The following is an 18,143-nucleotide window of genomic DNA, read 5'->3' as shown; positions in this document are numbered from 1 at the left end:
ATGGAGGAAGCTACTCCGAATGACGTTGCTAACGATCGAAACCTTAGCATGCAGAGTGAGTCCTCGTCTCTCACCATTACAGTACTTAGCGATCACGTACAGATAATATCATGACGTATTATTTATGAGAAGTGCCACAGGTTAGGTTATCGTTGTGATCGGACTGTGAAATACGGACGGTTGCAAAGCTTTTTGTTCGGTCGGCAATTTCTTAAAAATTTATTTACAAAATCCATGGTCGGACACTTTGTCAACTTTGTTTTTTTTTGTTTTAGCTTCTTTGGCTTCAAATTTGCTCTGCAGTTTCATCTGGAGAGTTTTCTATGATTTTTTGTACTTACCTTTAATGTTCCTTCAAAAAGTAAGGGAAGGAGTAGTTGTAAAACCTCTTTCCACTTGCCATGTGATTTCTAGGTTTTGTAATGGTTCAAGATTGCATTATACTAAAGACATTGACATTGATATTTTATCATTATTTTCTATGAAAAAAATATTCAATTATATTTTATTTGTTAAAATATTTCTATATTTCATTATAATTTGTATGCATATTAGGTACTATTGACCGTTTACTTCATATGATAACTGAGGAAAGAGATGAAATGGTATTGAATTCAGTTGTAGCGTCTCTTCAAACCTTATCAAAATCTCACTCAACACAAATTGTTCAAAATATGATACATTATAAACTTCAAAATTCGGTAATTATAATATTTGTTTAAGTTTATTTAACTACGTATGAGTGGTCAAATGAGTTTAATTTTATATTGTATTACTATCTAAGCTAAATGATTAGATTGTATCAAAAATCATTTTTAAGTCTTAAAAAAGTAATGTACAAAGTTAATTGTTTAATTTGTAGTAACTTGTTATTGATGGCTATTATTTTCAGTTGAGTGTCGTTGAATCTAAAAGCTTACTATCTGCTATGAAACAACTTTGTGAAAGTCACTATGATGATTTTGATGTGGAGCTTACAAATAATTTGGTTCAATTTGCCACAAATGAAATGTTTAAATCCTCAGACTCTCAGTTCCCAGCATCCGATATGTTGATCATCTTAGGGCGAGGAAGATCTGATCAGGTAAAATATATGGGTAAAATATGATTGCGTGTGGTGCTTGTCGCCGATATCTTTTTATTACACGATAAGGTATGTTAAATCAATTTTATTTTTGTGATGTTGCCTAGTTATTGTACAATATAATCTTTTGTTAACTACTTTAAAAATAAAATAAATCTTTAAAACAACAAACTATGCAGAAAATTGCAGAAAATTGTAGAAAATTACACAACAATCTATTTCATAGTGCTCGCTTATCAACACAAGAGGCAGAATTATTAATTATTATACAATCAAGCTTGGTATATAAAAATAAATTTAACTTATTTATTTTTGATTTATATGTTTCAAATACTACTTATAAACACTTAGAGACAAGAAACAAAATCAAGTTATGTAAGTTTGAGTTATTTCGACTTGACTGTATTACCTGAATATATTATACAAGATGAAACAAAGACAAAAATGTTTTCAATCACAATATTTATCCTTAAAAAAATAGCTTTATCCAACTTAAAATCTAAGCACATTTTAATTTTGTACTATACTCCTATAACCTAGAATACGCAAGTTGGCGGCACCCAAAACGTGTTGTAGTCTCCCACAAACATACTAATAGTCCAATTGATGAGAGAAAACAGAACATGAAACTACAGAGTGCAATCATTTTGATGTGCGAGTGACTTGCTTTCTCTCTGTGATCGAAGTATAAATATAAAATTCACACAAATATTTTGATGTATTTATCTTCAATTAAAACTATGTATTCCTGGCTTATTAATTGAAAAAAAAAATTGGAAAAATTAAATTCTAAACCATTAACCACTTTATTTTTAAACTACAATTTTTTTTTTTTTAGTAATTGTTTTAAAGATGTTTAACTGTAATATTATGAGTAATAAAATAATTCATTATTCAGAAAATCAATTTTACCCCTATAACATTGATGGATTTTTTAATCGGACAAAACATTCAATTAAGATTATGTTATTTTCTAATAACTGTATAATTATACATTTCACTATGTTGATGCCTGTTTAGTACAAAATCGTGTTGTATTTAGCAATTCCTTTGTTATTTGTCAAATTATCATAATTGTGTTTCTAAAAGGTAAATCATTCGCGATTAGGTTTACCCAAATGCAAGATAAAATATCATGCCCAAATGGATATTCTACTGTTATCACTAATCTAAGTATATTTGTATGATACTCTATCCACAATAACTATGTCACCATTTTTCTATACACTTTAGATAGTTTTCTTCTATTATGCTGTTGAATCACCATGTATTGAAGTAGAATTTTGGTGCAATTTTAAATTAAAACTAATCAGTAGGACCATCACATGTTACATTCTTATTGTGGAAAGAGTATAGTCGACTAATAATATTGAATTTTCTGTCTATAGATTATACAAAACCTTATGTCTCATTTGAAAGAAGGCATTCCTCCACATCCTTCTATTATATATTCTTTGGGACACCTTGCTTCAAATCACCCTCTTAAATTTATTAACTTTGTTGATCCATTCTTATCAGCTATTTGTTCGATTTTGCTTCTGACCAAATCAGATGCTTTGCGTAAAATTTATAGCACAGGTTTGTTATGTTTACATTTTTGATAATTCTTGAAAATTATATACCTAACAATATAAGATTGTATATGATTATCATCAAATGTTACTTAATGTAACAAAATTGTTTAATCTAATCTGACATAAATTATAAAATATAACTATATTTTAACAATAATACTTATTTTATTTTAGCCATTGGTCAAGTTTGTGCATCTGTTATTGAATGTGAACCATCAGATATAAATGAAATTAAACAAAATTTGTCACCTAAATTGGAAGAAATATACAAAATTATGAATGATGTTTGGTTAATTTCCAAGGATATGAAGGTTAATCAAACATTTTTTCTTACTTAATCTTATAAATATTTGTTTTTAGAATATATTTAAGTTGGGCTTAATGTTGTTGAAAAATAATGTTAGAATCACATTTACAGTGTAGTTTATAGGTGTATAAAGCATTACAAATCAGTTATCAGTGTTAATAATGCACAGACATGTTATTACAAATATTATTCCTTTATTAAGTATTGCTTATATTTGAGTTTTAACTAAATGATTTTATATGATAAATAAGATTAATAATAGGTAAAACATAATATCCTTTACAATTTTGATTTCATTATTCTTCTGGATAATTTATTTGTATAAAGAAGTTCAATATTTTGCATGTCAGATTAAATGTTTTTATTGGTGTTAAAATGTTAATTTTTTTTTTATTTTGTGATTTCATCCTTTTTACAATTAATTTCAGTTTTTGATAGGAGGAGCAATAGTTCTAACCAGCCCATATAAGTGAACAAAAAAAAGAAACTTCTGATTTCCACTTACATTTTTATCTTGATATAATTCCAATCTTAAATAACTTTTTACGTATCTAAGGCAAAAATAGGCTAGGTGTATAGCAAAAAATACGTGGAGATGCTAATTAATTATGGAACCTACTTCAGTACCGTTATTATATAGCTTTAGAGGAGCCAAGCAAATTAAATTCCACTATGAAACACGATTGCTACAACATTATTAAAAATTGAAAAAATATAAATAGGTTCTAGGTTTTTCAAAAGCATGGATAACTTTAAGAATGATTTTTTTAGAATTTTTATAGTATTTTTATAGTAGTTTTTCTGTATATTCAAGGCCCCTACAAATGTCTCATTTTTAAGGAGTTGTGTTTAAAGAATTCTTTTGTTTCTTGCAGTCAATGCTCGTCTTTGTATACGTAATAAATGATCATCAGTGTGTGTATACTCCCCACCAATCAGCCGTAAATTTATTATATTAAATATATTGATCATAATATGCTTCTACCTATGAAAAGTAAACTTCTTTACAAAATCAAAAATCTTTACATCTTTTGAATTGGGACCATTAAAAGTACCTTAATTTTTTACAGTCGCTGAGGTCGTTTTGGTGAAAAATGTATAGGGTTTGGAGGGGGCCTAAACAAAAAAACTATAAATTTTAATTGTTGTTGTGACATTAGACTTCTAGTGCTTACATAATATCATATTTCCTCAAAATTAGGATAAATTATAGTTATATTATTTCACCAACAATTAGACTTCTTTTATTATCAAACAAGGGCAAATCTTGCTCCCCTTAAATGACACTTCTGGCTTTACATAAGTTTTATTTTAAAATATAATTTTAGATATTCTTTAAATGTTTGATCTGTCAAAAGTGTATTTTTATATATTTTTTTTTTATTATTTTTTATTAGCTTCTTGTATATACAATTATAGCTAGACAGTTATTATGAAAACAATATAGATATTTTTATATTTATTTTACAGCTGATTGAACATATTCTTGATGCTTTAAGCTCAATTGTTATGCTAATGAGTATAGAAACATTAAATAGAGATTGTATACCAATTTTGACAAATATACTAAGCTTATATAAAAAATGTCTTTCTATGGGTATGTCTCGATATTGGGTTTCACAGTACTTGGCAAGTTTTTTATCCGTGATACCAGAAATTATGCTTGAACCAGTGATAGATAATCTCTTTTCGATATTACATGAAATGGTAATTATTGTTATTTTGAAGGTATAGTTAATTTATCTTAATCTAAGAATTATTCTATTTGCAGGTTATTGTAATGCCAGATTATGATTTTCCAATGTCCATTAAAAATCATTCCGAAGTTCTAAGATGTTACACTTATTTAGGTATTATTTTATCTTGTTGATTGGTAAATTAATGGAAAATTATTATTTATTTTATCTTATTATATTCATAAGACTCATAAATATGTAGGTCATAATTTTATCAATAATATGTTTATGTTTTAATGCTGTATTCTGTTAATAACTTATAATATTTTCTATTGAATTAATGTTATTTATTGTTAGATATATTAATTATACCCGTTAATATTTCAACTATAGCTTAAATTAAAATATAATATTATGGATAGGCAACACCAATTCAATAATTTATTATTCTTTATTTTAATTTGGATGTAACTCACTAGTGTCAGGAGGAGGTGGAGAATAAGTATCTACTTGTCCCCTGCCACTGTGCTCCACTAATGAGTCAAATCCAGATTCAATTGATGAGCAGTAAATGATTGCATTCACTTTGCCATGCATAGTATATTCATTTAACCTATAGTTATAATAATAACTACTAAGTATAAAAACTGTGTTTTGCTAATGGCCATAGTTGCTGATCTTTAATTCAATAAAAAAAATAATTGTTTTTAATATTATCACTTAATGAATGTACAATTTGCATATAAATTTTTCCATTATAAAAATTGTTCTAAATTATTTTTTTGAGATCTTACTGAAACCCTGTATCAAACTTAAATTAAGATATCAGAGGAATTTTTTGTTTTACATTTTTGCAGAACAATAGTTTTACTATTAAATAATAAATCCTTTAACTTTAATACAAATAATTCATGGATATATTTTTGTTATTGATCAAAATGTAAACAAATACAGTCATATCACTCAAAAATAAAATGCATGTTTCAAATTATGTTCTGTAGTATTGATTGATTTAACATAAGTTTATATGTTAGGTAAACATTTTGGTGACAAAATATGTGAACTGATCTTACGAGACCTAAAATCTAACTCAGAACAAGGAAGAATGGGTGCTTTATTAATTGCATCACATCTATTAAATGCTTCCAATCAGAGTATTAAAGTAAAATCTTCAGAAATTATTCCAATTTTGTATGATCTGCTAAAAAATAATAGCTCATATCAGGTATTTACTAAAGATTATTCTTTAATTTAATGTAATTTTAAAATGAATAATTCATTTTCAGATGAAGAACTTATTAGTAAAAATTTTTATATGTTTTGCATATCAAGGACATTTAACTGAAAAAGATGATTATTTTATTGAGTTTTTGATAAAAAATATATGTTATTATGGTCCGTCAAATGTAAGTTGAACTCTTCAAATTAGATTTTTTGATCTTGAACGTTTAGAACTTTAAATGAAAAAATTAGTTAAAAAATGTACAGAGGTTATTTTAGAGTAAACAGTAGGACATATATGACAAATGTGTTTTCAGAAACGTTATTGGATTAAAATGTTAGTATGCAATATAAGCCACCAGCTGATACTGTGTGTCTAGCAACACGATGCTAACTGGTGATACAAGCATAGGCGTGCGCACAGGATGGTACCAGGTGTGCCGTAATATTTTACCGTGATGGGCGATAACCTTTTTTTTTCACTCTGCATAGAAAATTTATCTTCATCCTCTCGAACTATTGCAACACGCATCTTATTATAGATTTAATGATGTTATGATTTTATTCAATATTTTAATGTATTATAATTTATTATTAAAAAAATATAATAAAATATACCTACTTATTTTTTTAATTATAATCTATTTATTGAAATACATAAAATATTTTTGTGAAACACAAAGGTAGTAAACCTGCAAAGGTAGAAACTTGTAGATACAAGGAAAGATATAAACCAATATGAGTTTTTATTACTTTATATTTTGCGTCTCATTTTTTTTTTTTTTTTTCGGGTTGGGGAGCTTAGGTTTGTTAAGGCCCATTTAAGAGAAAGTGGCCCAATTTTTCCACGGAACACCCCATACCAAATTGCTGTGCACGCCTATGGTTACAAAAAATTTGCATTCTAATTATAATAATAAAACAATATGTTTCATTAATAATAATTCAAGCAATTATTTGTGTTCAAAGTGATGAACAAGAATATCTGTACTCTTTTGAAAAATAAAATAAATTAAAGATGATATTTTAAAAATGAAATCAAACCATCAAAATATTAAAATACTAGTTTACATAAATATTACATACTAAATATTGATTAAAAATAAAGATTTTAGAGTACAGTTTGCTTATATAAACCAAACAATTAAGAAGATGATTTGTTGTATCCATTTTACAAGTGCATAACACAACAAATTTACTCTCAGTTAATCACATTTTGCTTCGTTAGTTTAGAAATTAGAGTAAATTGACCTATTATGAAATTTGACAGTATTGTTTATCTTTGTTTTTGATGTGGGATTTTTAGCAAGTTGTGCGTATTTAATAGTGTAAATTAAAAATGCTTATAACCCACTTAAAAACAGAATTATCGTAAAAAGAGCCCACATACTAACACAGATCTATTTTTTAAACCAACGAAGGTTAATGTGATCTACTGAGAGTAAATTTTCTATGTTTGCACTTATAAGATGGAGACAATAACTGTCTGTGTAGTATCCTCTTAACATAAAATAATAGGGGTATAATAGCTATTTATAGGTGGTTAAATGGTGCATTAAATTTAAAAAATTTCATTTAGGCATAATATATTATAACCTGGTTTTTTTCATAAATTATAAATTTTAAATAAATTCACATAAAAAAGTACTTTTAATTGGGGAATTTAAATTATTAATTACTATAATATTTAATTAAATAAAATAATTTATTGTTTTAGAATAAATATTCTACTGATAATGATGGACTCTTAATAAAACAAACTTGTGAGGATGCAATATATATTCTTTGTACATCTATAGAACCAGTGCAAGTATTATGTTGGAATAAGTTATTAACATTTTTACTAAGTAATGAATATGAAAATGCTGTACCATCAATTACACGGTCTTTAGCGCACATGGCTACCAAATCTCATTTAAGTAAGCTGGTCTATTAATGTTATAATGTGGTTTGTGTTGAATTAAATATTTGTCTGAACTGAATATAATATTATTTGTTACCAATTAATGATTATGTCAATTGTATTAAAATTGAATTGTTAGTTGAAAATTGTATGTATTATAAGAAAACAAGAATTCTTTAATGACTAATTTTATTTTTAAGTGTTAAATAGTTTTTAATTTAAATTCTAGGATCTATAAGATTTGAAAAAGAACAAGATTTGATAATTGCACGATGTCTTTTCTTATTATGTCAACCATTCAGAGATAACAGGGGCAGTTATGTTATAAATTTCCTATTAAATTATGGCTTCCACGACTTGTCTGATAATGAAAAAGAGTTTTGGACGAAACACGCTGAGGTGTTGACAAATTTTCTGGATTGTATGTTTAAAAATTAAATTTATATTTTATAAATAAAAAATAAATAATAAAACTGTTTTATTTAATAATTTTAAATTTTATTAAACAGCTGCAACTGAAAAAAGTGAAAAAGAATGGGAAGTTGTTTTGTTAAGTAGACTCAGCATTATATTAGACGAATGTACACTTAATAAACATTGGTGTTTAACATTAGTTGGTCAACTGTTTGATGAACTAATAAAAACTACTGAAAATACAAAAATATTCTCTTCAGATATGTTTTTAATGGTTAAAATAATATCATACGTGGCTGCTTATTTCGATTCTGAAGAATTAGCTCTCACCAAAAAACTACTATATTTCATTTTCCAAACTCTTTTAAAAATGTCATTTGAAAATAGTCATGTAAGTTTAAATGTTCTTAATAGTGATTATTTTTTTATTCACCAAAAGTACTTTATATAAATATTCATTTTTCTTTTAAAGTTGAAATTATTACGTTTGAGTGTCAGAGTAAAAAATAAAAGTTAATTATCAAATTATTAAAATTAATTTTTTTTTCCAATAAAATGCTTGAAAAATGAATATGTTTATATTACTTAATCATTTTTATACCTTGCTATTGCCAATTTTTTTTAAGTGTTTAAATTGAAGTTAATTATTTATTTTATAGGAATTTTCTAGAGCTATTGGTGTTTTAAGCCAAGCTCACACCGGAATAGTGGTGAATAAATTATTAGAATTTACCAAATCTGAATTAACTAAGCAGCCAAATAAATTTTTAGTCCTTATTAGGGACAAAGGTAATGAAGTGAACAGAGATAAAATTCGATCTGCAATATCCATAATTATACCTGATATTGTGGAGAATGGGAAGCTTCAAAGTGTTATTTATAGCATGTATGATATTGTCATATTGATAACTCATCAAATTACTTTGACAAAGGTATAAATATATATAATTTTTTTTTACCAAATTCCTTTAAAAATATATTATAATTCTATTTTTTTTTTTTGCAGAATTTGGAAACTAAAAAATCATTAGTTGAGTGCCTCCAAGTCCTAGCAAACGTTATGAGTAATGTTGAGATTAGTGATACAATACCAAATTTAGCTATCATTCGTGATACAGTCATTAAAAACTTAGTGCATCAAATAATAAACTCAAATTCAATATCGGATTATATATACTATCAAGTTTTGGCATCTTATATGTAAGTGTTTAAAATAATTTAATATTATTAATGAACGTACTTAATTTGTAATATTGATTTAAATGTGTAATCAAACTATAATATGTTTTATTTTTCATGAAATTCATTAACAGTAAACCAGTCCCGCACATTGAACCTATAGATCTAAGTACAAGGACATACATCATAACAAAGTGTGTTGAAAAGATATTTCTGCTCTCATCATCAGAGATTGTAGACACTGATGGACAACAAACAATATTAACATTAGGACATCTATGTGAGTATTAATAATTGTCTTGGTATAATTTTTTAGATAAAATTCTTAATAAATTGTAAATATAATTTATTTTTTAGGTAAAATTATTGATCAGTTGCTTATAATTAGAAGTGGATCTTTTGAAGTAGTTGATGAAATTGTACTAATACTAGATCCGTACATAGTATCACAAAAGAAACAGCAACGATTTATTGCTGTTTATTTACTGCAAAGTGTTTTGAATTGCTATTATAGCCATAGTAATTCTCAGTTAACAAATGTAATTATTAATTAATACAATTTTATCAATTATAAACATTTTAAAATATTATTTAAATATATTTATTTTAGCTGCCTATCTGTTTGAATTCGTCTGCACCTTTATTTGCAAAAATGTGTGTGCGTATTGCCGAACCCGATCTAAAAATAAGTCTTAATGTTTTTAAATGTTTGGATGTTCTACTTAAAATAACTGCTGTATACAAAGGGACTTTTACTGAAAGTTATATAAATGAATCTGAGTTTTTAGATAAAATACTGTACAGCAATAAACCTGAATCGTGCAGAAATCTTTTGGAGGTATAATAAAAATATTGTATAAAAAATATATTTTTCAATTGACAATTTTTTAGGCTATACAAAAAATATTAAAACCATCAGAATTACCTGTGTTTTGTAAATTATTAATTGATGGTTTGAACGACCACGAAGAAAAATGTCAATTCAAAACTAGTGAAATATTAAATATTTTATTCCCAATTGTTGCTCAACAACTTAATCAGAAGGCCTGTAATGAAATTTTAAGTACGATATTATATTATGTACTATGTATTTGTTCAGCTTTTTTTATTTAACGTGTAAATGCATTATTTTTGTTATGTCTTATCACTAAAAGAATATTTTAAAATTTTAAAACCATTTGTACTGTTTGAAAGCGTTTGTGTTGTATATTAAGTAGCAATTTAAATCATGCAGACTGTAATTTATCTATCAGCTACGCTAAATTGTATGTGTTAAATTAACATAAATGATAAGATCAGTTATTTTTTACAGATTACTTATTTAAAGAGCTTGATAACTCCAATGATATCATTAAGGCAAATAATATAAAAGCATTGATTACTTTTGGAAAGTTTATTAAATCTGATTTTATTGAACTACTTATTAATCAAAGTCTGCCATTTAATAAGTAAGTTTGTTACATCTACTTTGGTATAATTAAAGTTGTAAGTTTATTAATTGTAAATAATCTAAGTACTGTTGTAAAATTTACATTATTGCTTATGTATATGATTCAACTATTGGCATGTACATCTTTGTTTTGCCTAGTATAGTATTATTCACCAAAGTAATAACTAAGAATATTTAATTACAAGTAATTTATTAATTTTAAATTTCAGTTGTATTTTTTTTTTTTTTTGCCGTTCGATAATATAATTTAGTTTATTACTTTAAACAAATAGAACCTTATTATTTACTAGTAATTGCATGCTTAGTAAAAATTATTTAAATCAATTTCAGTTTAATTGTACAATTCGGTTATAGTTATTTATTAATTATTGTAAAATAAAGTAAAAGAAAAATTCAGGTACAAAATCAAATTATATGTGTTATATTAACAATGTTTTATATTTATGAATTAATTGGAAATTATCTTTTAATTTATATTGCATCATATCCTTAATAATTTCAGGACTGTATGTGCTATTTGGCAATCTTTAGGGAAAGATCAAATGTGTTCCCAGATTATAGATACACTTATAGAATTTATTACTTTAACACCATTGTATGACACAAGTACAAAACAGTTCCTAAATAAACCAGTTGCTTCGCTAATTCCTATTTCAGTGAGTATTATTTAACTTTTTTAATTTTTTAATGTATGTGATAAAATATTTATTACATTTACTATTTATGTAGGACATAAGCAGGGGCTTGGTGGGTATTTGGCCCAGTATTCCATGATATAAAATTCTCAAACTAATTTTATTCTAACCTTTTTATCTATTGATTTTAAAAAGATATTTTTTTGGCTATATATTAAGCCAGCACAGTGTGCTACTGCACACTTGCATACCTGGACAGTCCGCACACTGGATATACATTTTATCCTAATTTTATCTTCTAATAGTTCATGTTGTGTGTATAAGCAGTTGCTTATACACTCATTTAAAAAAAAGTGTGATTTATAATATACAGATAAGCTATCCTATTATTGCTAGTAGTTGAATACATTTAGACGCTTCCACTATTAACAATAGGATGGCTTATTTTTATATTATAAATCATGTTTTAAGTAAACAATTATATCGCTATTTGAATACTTCAAATTTGTAATAAATTCAATATTATTTGTATTGGAATCAAATTTTAATGTATTTAAAGTCAAAATATTTGATTTAAATTATTTTTTTTGTAAAAATATTAGAACTTTTCCTATTCTTATTATTATGATACTATGTATCTTTTAAAATGAATTACCTCAAAAACAGTAGATAATGTGTATTTTAAAATTATTACTTAAAAATGATCTCCAATTGAGCCGTGAAGCTGATTTACGTTAACTTTTTTAAACTTTTTACTTCTACCAAAATTATTGGAGAAAATTTTATATTTGCTATTTTTTAATGAAAAAAAAGGATAGCAGTTAAAACTTCAGAGAGAAGATGAATATGAATATATTTGATTATTCTAATTTAAGGTGGACCAAGATTTTTTCTACACATTTATAATTTTGGCCAACACTTACCATTTTTCATTCAACTCAAACATTTATTTTTGGTGCTTCTTCACCCTTAGTTCTCAAGTTGTTGAGAGGTTAAATAGTTCAGATAATTTTAAAAACTTTTAGACAGTGAATTAGTATAAAAGCAAGTAGCTTGTGCTAGACTACGCCACAAAAAGTTAGAGCTCAATGTGTGTTGGTTTTTCAGATATCAATAACCAGATTTCTATTAAAATGTTTCAATACTTCCATACAATTTCTAGTATTTAAGCTAATAAAATATTATGTAGCAATAAGTTTACAAATACATTACTATGTTAACAAAATTGTCTAAACGTGTGATGAGAAAAATGGAATTATTGTGAAGTATATTGAAATATTTTAAATGATGTTTAGCTCATTTTATAACAAATCATTTGAAAAACTTTACATTTGTTTAATCAAAATAATTGATCTGGTCATAATAAAAAATAATTTACATTAAAATCTGACTCCTAATAATACATTTATCGATATTGTGTATGCTAATTATTAATTTATAATAATTGTCGTCATATTTTAATGAGCCCTAAACTGCTATATTGTGCTTTCTACCAGCTTCCACTCTTTTCTGCGATGAAGAAAATTAAATAGACTCAGTAAATTATTTTATTGTATAAACTAATTAAAAATATTGTGTGGATTTATAGTAAAATCTTTAGGTAAAATGTATCAAATAATATCCAAAATAATCTAACGTAATGCAATTAAACTTAAAATTTGTATATGCATAACTAATGTTATCAATATGAATTTCTGTATAGTTAATAACTCAACTGCTCATATATCTCCTTAAAGTATTGTGTTATTGATATATTTTAATATTAAATGAATAAATATATATTATATTATTATATGAAAATTTTTTTTTTCAGGCACTTAGTGGTTTGAATGAGGTTTTAAAACAAATTTCTTATGATTCAGCCATTAACTCATTTCCAAAACTTTTTAATATTATATTTTTGACTTTTTCTGCATTGATTGATGTTCGTTCACCAATAAGAGGAACTAATAAGAATTTATTTGTGTCCTTTAAAGAAGCTTACGATATTAATCCTGCCAAGTAATACATATTTTTTTTTTACGATTTTCCTATTTAACTGCCTTTTTTTGTTAATCTATTACTTATAATTGTTTTAGAATTGCTCATAAAACATTGTATCATTTATTCAAATCTATTAAATTAGAAGAATGCTCCAATCATATAATGCAATCAGGAAATTGCCTGGATACAACAGTTGATATTATAATGCATAAGCTAGGGCCATGCATAATTAAGTAATTTTTAGTTTATTCAAAATAATATTTCACCAGTAGTTAAATATTTTTAAAAAATGACTGACAGAAGTATTTTGACGTAAGAGTTGTGTGATATTGACTGCTTTGTGTCAAAATTATTTTCTCATGAAATTTAATGATACAAATTATAATATTTATTAATATATATCATTTAAATCATTGAAACCTTATAATTTTTCAACTTAAAAATTATAAATTAATTCATCTTTTTTTTAAGACATCAAAAATTGACATATGACGCCTTAACTATTTCTCACAGTTATTTACTTATGACCTATGTCAATTTTATTATAATATTTCTAGCCTTTATCGTATTAGAAAATAACTCACCTTATCATTTTTCGTTATTACTATTTATAATTTGATATTAAACATTGGTACATTATTTTTCGTTTTTCCTTTTAGAAACTAATAATTAAGTCGTTTTATTTCTTTTTTCTAAGTATTTGTTATAATAAAGGAAAATAAATGTTAAGATTATTCATACTATTTCCAAAAACAATGTGGGTTACATTTTTAATTATTATTCAAAATAATATTTGAAAATATATTTATTTTTAAATATTTCACCAGCTATACAAAATAAAATATTTTAATAATTTAATTATTCTGTTTAATTGTAGGGGTTTAGTTGAAACTCATTTTGAATTGATCTCAAAAATAATAAATAATTTTGACCAAAATTTAAACAACACACTAGAATGTCAACGAATTGCTATTGTGGTATTGTGTTTATGTGTAAGTATATTTATAGAAATAACGATTTTTACAGTAGATTATTTTTTATTAATTCAAATATTTATTTTTAGTGTACAGAAACCGTAACATCTGATGTTAAATATACAACTAATTTAATAAACATCTTCTTAAAGTGTTTAAACGATACCTCATATGATATAAAAAAGTACTGTTTAAAAGGTCTTACAGTGATTTGCCAACATCAGCAAATTTTGGTAAAAATAAAGGATGAAAATCTGATATCATTTATTTTCTAATTTATACTATTTTTACTAATTTTATGATATTTATCTAATAAATATATAATTAAATTGTATTGTCATAATTATTTTTTAGTCTGAAAATCAGTCTCAATACATACTTGACGCATTAATGCAAGGCCTCGAAGAATATCAAACACTACAGAGTGATGTTACATTAGAAGCATTACGTGGCCTTATATCATTAGTTCCTCATTTATCATTAGATAAATTTGAAAAGCATTATACAACATTAACATTTCGTATAAAACAATTTTTTGAGAATGTATGTAAATAGTTAGGTTGTTTGTGTATATGAATTATTTATAATATATAATTTCATAAAATATTTAAATTTTACAGGAAAATAATGAGATGCGTTACACATCCATAAGACTTTATGGTGAGTTGTGTTCAAAAACAAAAGAATTTAACATTCAAGTAGATATGTCATTACATCATAGCAATATGGTTACTTTTTTATTGCATTTGTGTGAAAATGATACAAATATTGTCAAGGTTAGTACTTACTAAGAAAATATGCATTAAATATTAACTTTCTTCATTTAAAATTTGATATTAGAATAGTTATAATATTGAATGTTATGTCCAATGTAGCTATAAGTATGAATAATGATATTATTAATCTTTTTAATGATATAAGTTATTTTCTTTTTTGTTGTCAACTCTCAGTTTGGCTTGCTGCCTTAATCCATTCACTTCCATTATTAGCTTATATTTTCACTATATTTATTATAGTCTTCCTCCTATACTATTTCCAACGAGAGAGCACAACTCTGCCGCTTCCCATTTTGAATTACCAATGAAATTTAATCTGTAAATTCTTATAATTTATAAATATACACTAAAAATAAACAAAATTGCCTATGAATTATAGAATTGCCAAGTAAAAGTTTAAGTTTTCAATTTCCAAATTGATTTTGTACCTACTTGAAAAGCATTGCTTGGGACTTCCCAAAACAGAATGCATTTTTCATTGAATTCCGGGCCCTGGTTATCATCAATATACAATCTTATTTTTGTACCTTTTTCTTTTTTATACATAAGAATTTCTTGTTTTTCTGTTCATTTACTTTTAAGTTTAATCCTTCTTTAAATTTTATTTGTGGTTTGCAATAACTTTTAAAAACATTTTTATTGTCTGCAGTTATTGTGATACCTGTCATCTGCAAAACTTACCATCAATTTTCTTACCGTTTATGTTGGTTTTTTAATACTTAATTAAATTAATTTCTTAATATCTAATCCATATACCTATTCTTTATAGGACTTTGATCTAATCCCTTTGTCTACTATCTCATTTTCTTCTTCCAATATTGATAAGAAATCAATAGCAATTGAAGATATCAATATACACATTTTTCTTGCATATTTCATTGGGGGTCCCTATTTTTATTTCCATTCAATAATTATTTTTAAATGCAATAATAAATTAATAAAATATTTATTCTTTTTTACAAATCACAAATTATATTTTGTTGAAATTTTAGAAAACAATTAGTATAATTTAAAAATAATAATTGTTGATATAAATAATATTAATATTAAACTACTCTTATAAAAATAACATGTGACTTGTTGTTACATTTTTCAGTGTGTGGGCTGGTAACGGGGTTGGATCATTTTTAGAGGGGAGCTAAAGCCTATTTTGTATGTTTCGATTAATTTCTTTACTTTTGCATCTCCGCCTACTGCATTCCTGTCTATGTATTAGGTATAGGTACTCAGGGGTGGAGTGGCCTGCCGGGCAACCGGGACAATGCCCGGTGGCCTGGCTTGCTTATATAAGAAGTGGCCTGGTCCTGGTGTGATGAAAATAATTAATATTTAAAATATTTAGTTATTTTTGATGACTGTAAAAACGACGAAAACAAATTAATAAAGTGATATGTGAACCACCAATATTAAATTGTTTTGTACTTCACCTAATCAAAAAATGGTAAGCACACATCTAGCAATAAGACAATAAATGGTAAGAAATTAAATTTGTAAAAAATGGCCTGAAATAAATTTATGTGGCCTGAAAATATTTGTTTGCCCGGTAAGAATTGTTGAGCCACTCCGCCCCTGTAGGTACTTATCAAATAAAGTTGCTAATTCTACGATAGATTATAAATAATTTTTACTATTTGTTTATCTATTCAATAAAAATCATCTAAAACTGAAATTTAAATTTATAATTTATATTCCCTGTGAATTATAATAATATGTAATGCTGTTTTTACTAAAGAATTTTTTTTAATTTGATTTGTAGGCCTGTAAATATTCATTGAAAAAGATAAGCATCTTATTACATTCTGAAAAAATGATAACTATGACCCACAACCATTTGATTGAAGAAGGAAGATTGAAGTATACGGAATTTATCACCCAAATGTGTAAAATTATGGTTTGTACAATCTATTGTGTACAGTAATTTTAAGACAATATTCATATTTATAGTATGGTCAGCAAAACTAGAAATGTGACGGTCGTGCGCCTGGTGAAAATTTTTCATTAGGGTTTTTATCACTACTTTCCAGTGTAAAATAATATTTATATTTATGACACTCGTATATAGGTATTAGGTATGTACATAATTAAAAACTAATAATAATAATAATTGGAATATTGAGAACCATGCACAGGACTGTTACACTCCGAGTTTTGTTGGCCGTACTATAGTTAATTATATAAATTATTATATTTAAAACTTTTGTTGACAGACTGATGAGTTTTTATCTCATGTTACCATTTATACTATGGTTGGAGTATCTTACTCAAAAAGCATTTTTCCTGATGTAAGAGCCAATGCAGCATTATTTGTTGGTAAGAATAACTATAATTATTATTATCCAACAAGTTTTTGTTTAGTTCATTATGTAAATATAATATGTTTATATTTATATTTATTCATTTTCAGGTTCGTTGTATAAAGCAAATCCAAGTAAATCTTCTTTCGACTTGATATCAAGTAAAATGTTAAGTCTTACAATTGATCCAAATCCTAAAGTTCGTACTAGTGCTGTTGCTTGCCTCGGAAAACTTTACGAGTAAACATTTTTTGTTTAATAAACGTCAATTGTTTTTTCTTGCTTCTCTATTTCTATTTAAATTCTATTATCTCTTTAAATATTTATAGTAGTTTCAGTCATAGTCAATTTTAAATTGTAGTCTTAAGTAGTAAAATATAGTCACATTTTAAATGTATTCAAAGTTTTTTAAGCTATTGTTGTTTTGAAATATTTTATGTGTTAATGGTTGTGTTTTTTTTAAAATGTTTATCCTATTATAAAATCTATATACATATATATTCATCTGTTTTTGATTATGGAGTTAATCGTATAAAGATGATTAATACAAAAAGTTGTGACTGTCGAATTAAAAAAAATTTAACTATGTATAAGAAGTATCAATATATGGTGATTCATTTGTCTCAAGTAACATAATATCATGGGAAATATCCCTACATTTTTAAACATTTTA

At 25.4% G+C, this 18,143-nt stretch overlaps 1 protein-coding gene across 1 annotated transcript; it reads left to right on the top strand.

Annotated features, from left to right (window-relative positions):
• LOC111032112 (maestro heat-like repeat-containing protein family member 1) lies at nt 1-17,811 on the top strand. Its single transcript, XM_022312325.1, has 29 exons — nt 1-55; nt 556-701; nt 893-1,084; nt 2,473-2,662; nt 2,833-2,969; nt 4,436-4,672; nt 4,737-4,815; nt 5,676-5,866; nt 5,928-6,047; nt 7,580-7,781; nt 7,995-8,186; nt 8,275-8,570; nt 8,839-9,111; nt 9,186-9,379; nt 9,493-9,638; nt 9,716-9,897; nt 9,969-10,196; nt 10,250-10,421; nt 10,671-10,806; nt 11,311-11,464; nt 13,257-13,444; nt 13,522-13,659; nt 14,304-14,418; nt 14,490-14,633; nt 14,755-14,943; nt 15,021-15,176; nt 16,933-17,067; nt 17,384-17,486; nt 17,581-17,811. The coding sequence occupies exons 1-29, from the start codon at nt 1-3 to the stop codon at nt 17,712-17,714; spliced, it is 4,824 nt and encodes a 1,607-aa protein (XP_022168017.1). The 3' UTR covers nt 17,715-17,811.
• Nucleotides 17,812-18,143: the final 332 nt, after the last annotated feature.

Source organism: Myzus persicae, unplaced genomic scaffold (genome assembly GCF_001856785.1).
Source record: "Myzus persicae strain clone G006 unplaced genomic scaffold, MPER_G0061.0, whole genome shotgun sequence".
Taxonomy (NCBI): Eukaryota; Metazoa; Arthropoda; class Insecta; order Hemiptera; family Aphididae; genus Myzus; species Myzus persicae.
This window is presented reverse-complemented; position numbering and strand designations above follow the sequence as displayed.

Coding starts and splice junctions, on each gene's coding strand:
- LOC111032112 (XM_022312325.1), top strand. CDS start 1: ATGGAGGAAGCTACTCCGAATGACGTTGCTAACGATCGAAACCTTAGC. Junction 10,422..10,670: donor GGCCTGTAATGAAATTTTAA/GTACGATATTAT, acceptor TATTTTTTACAG/ATTACTTATTTAAAGAGCTT. Junction 17,068..17,383: donor CCCAAATGTGTAAAATTATG/GTTTGTACAATC, acceptor TTTTGTTGACAG/ACTGATGAGTTTTTATCTCA.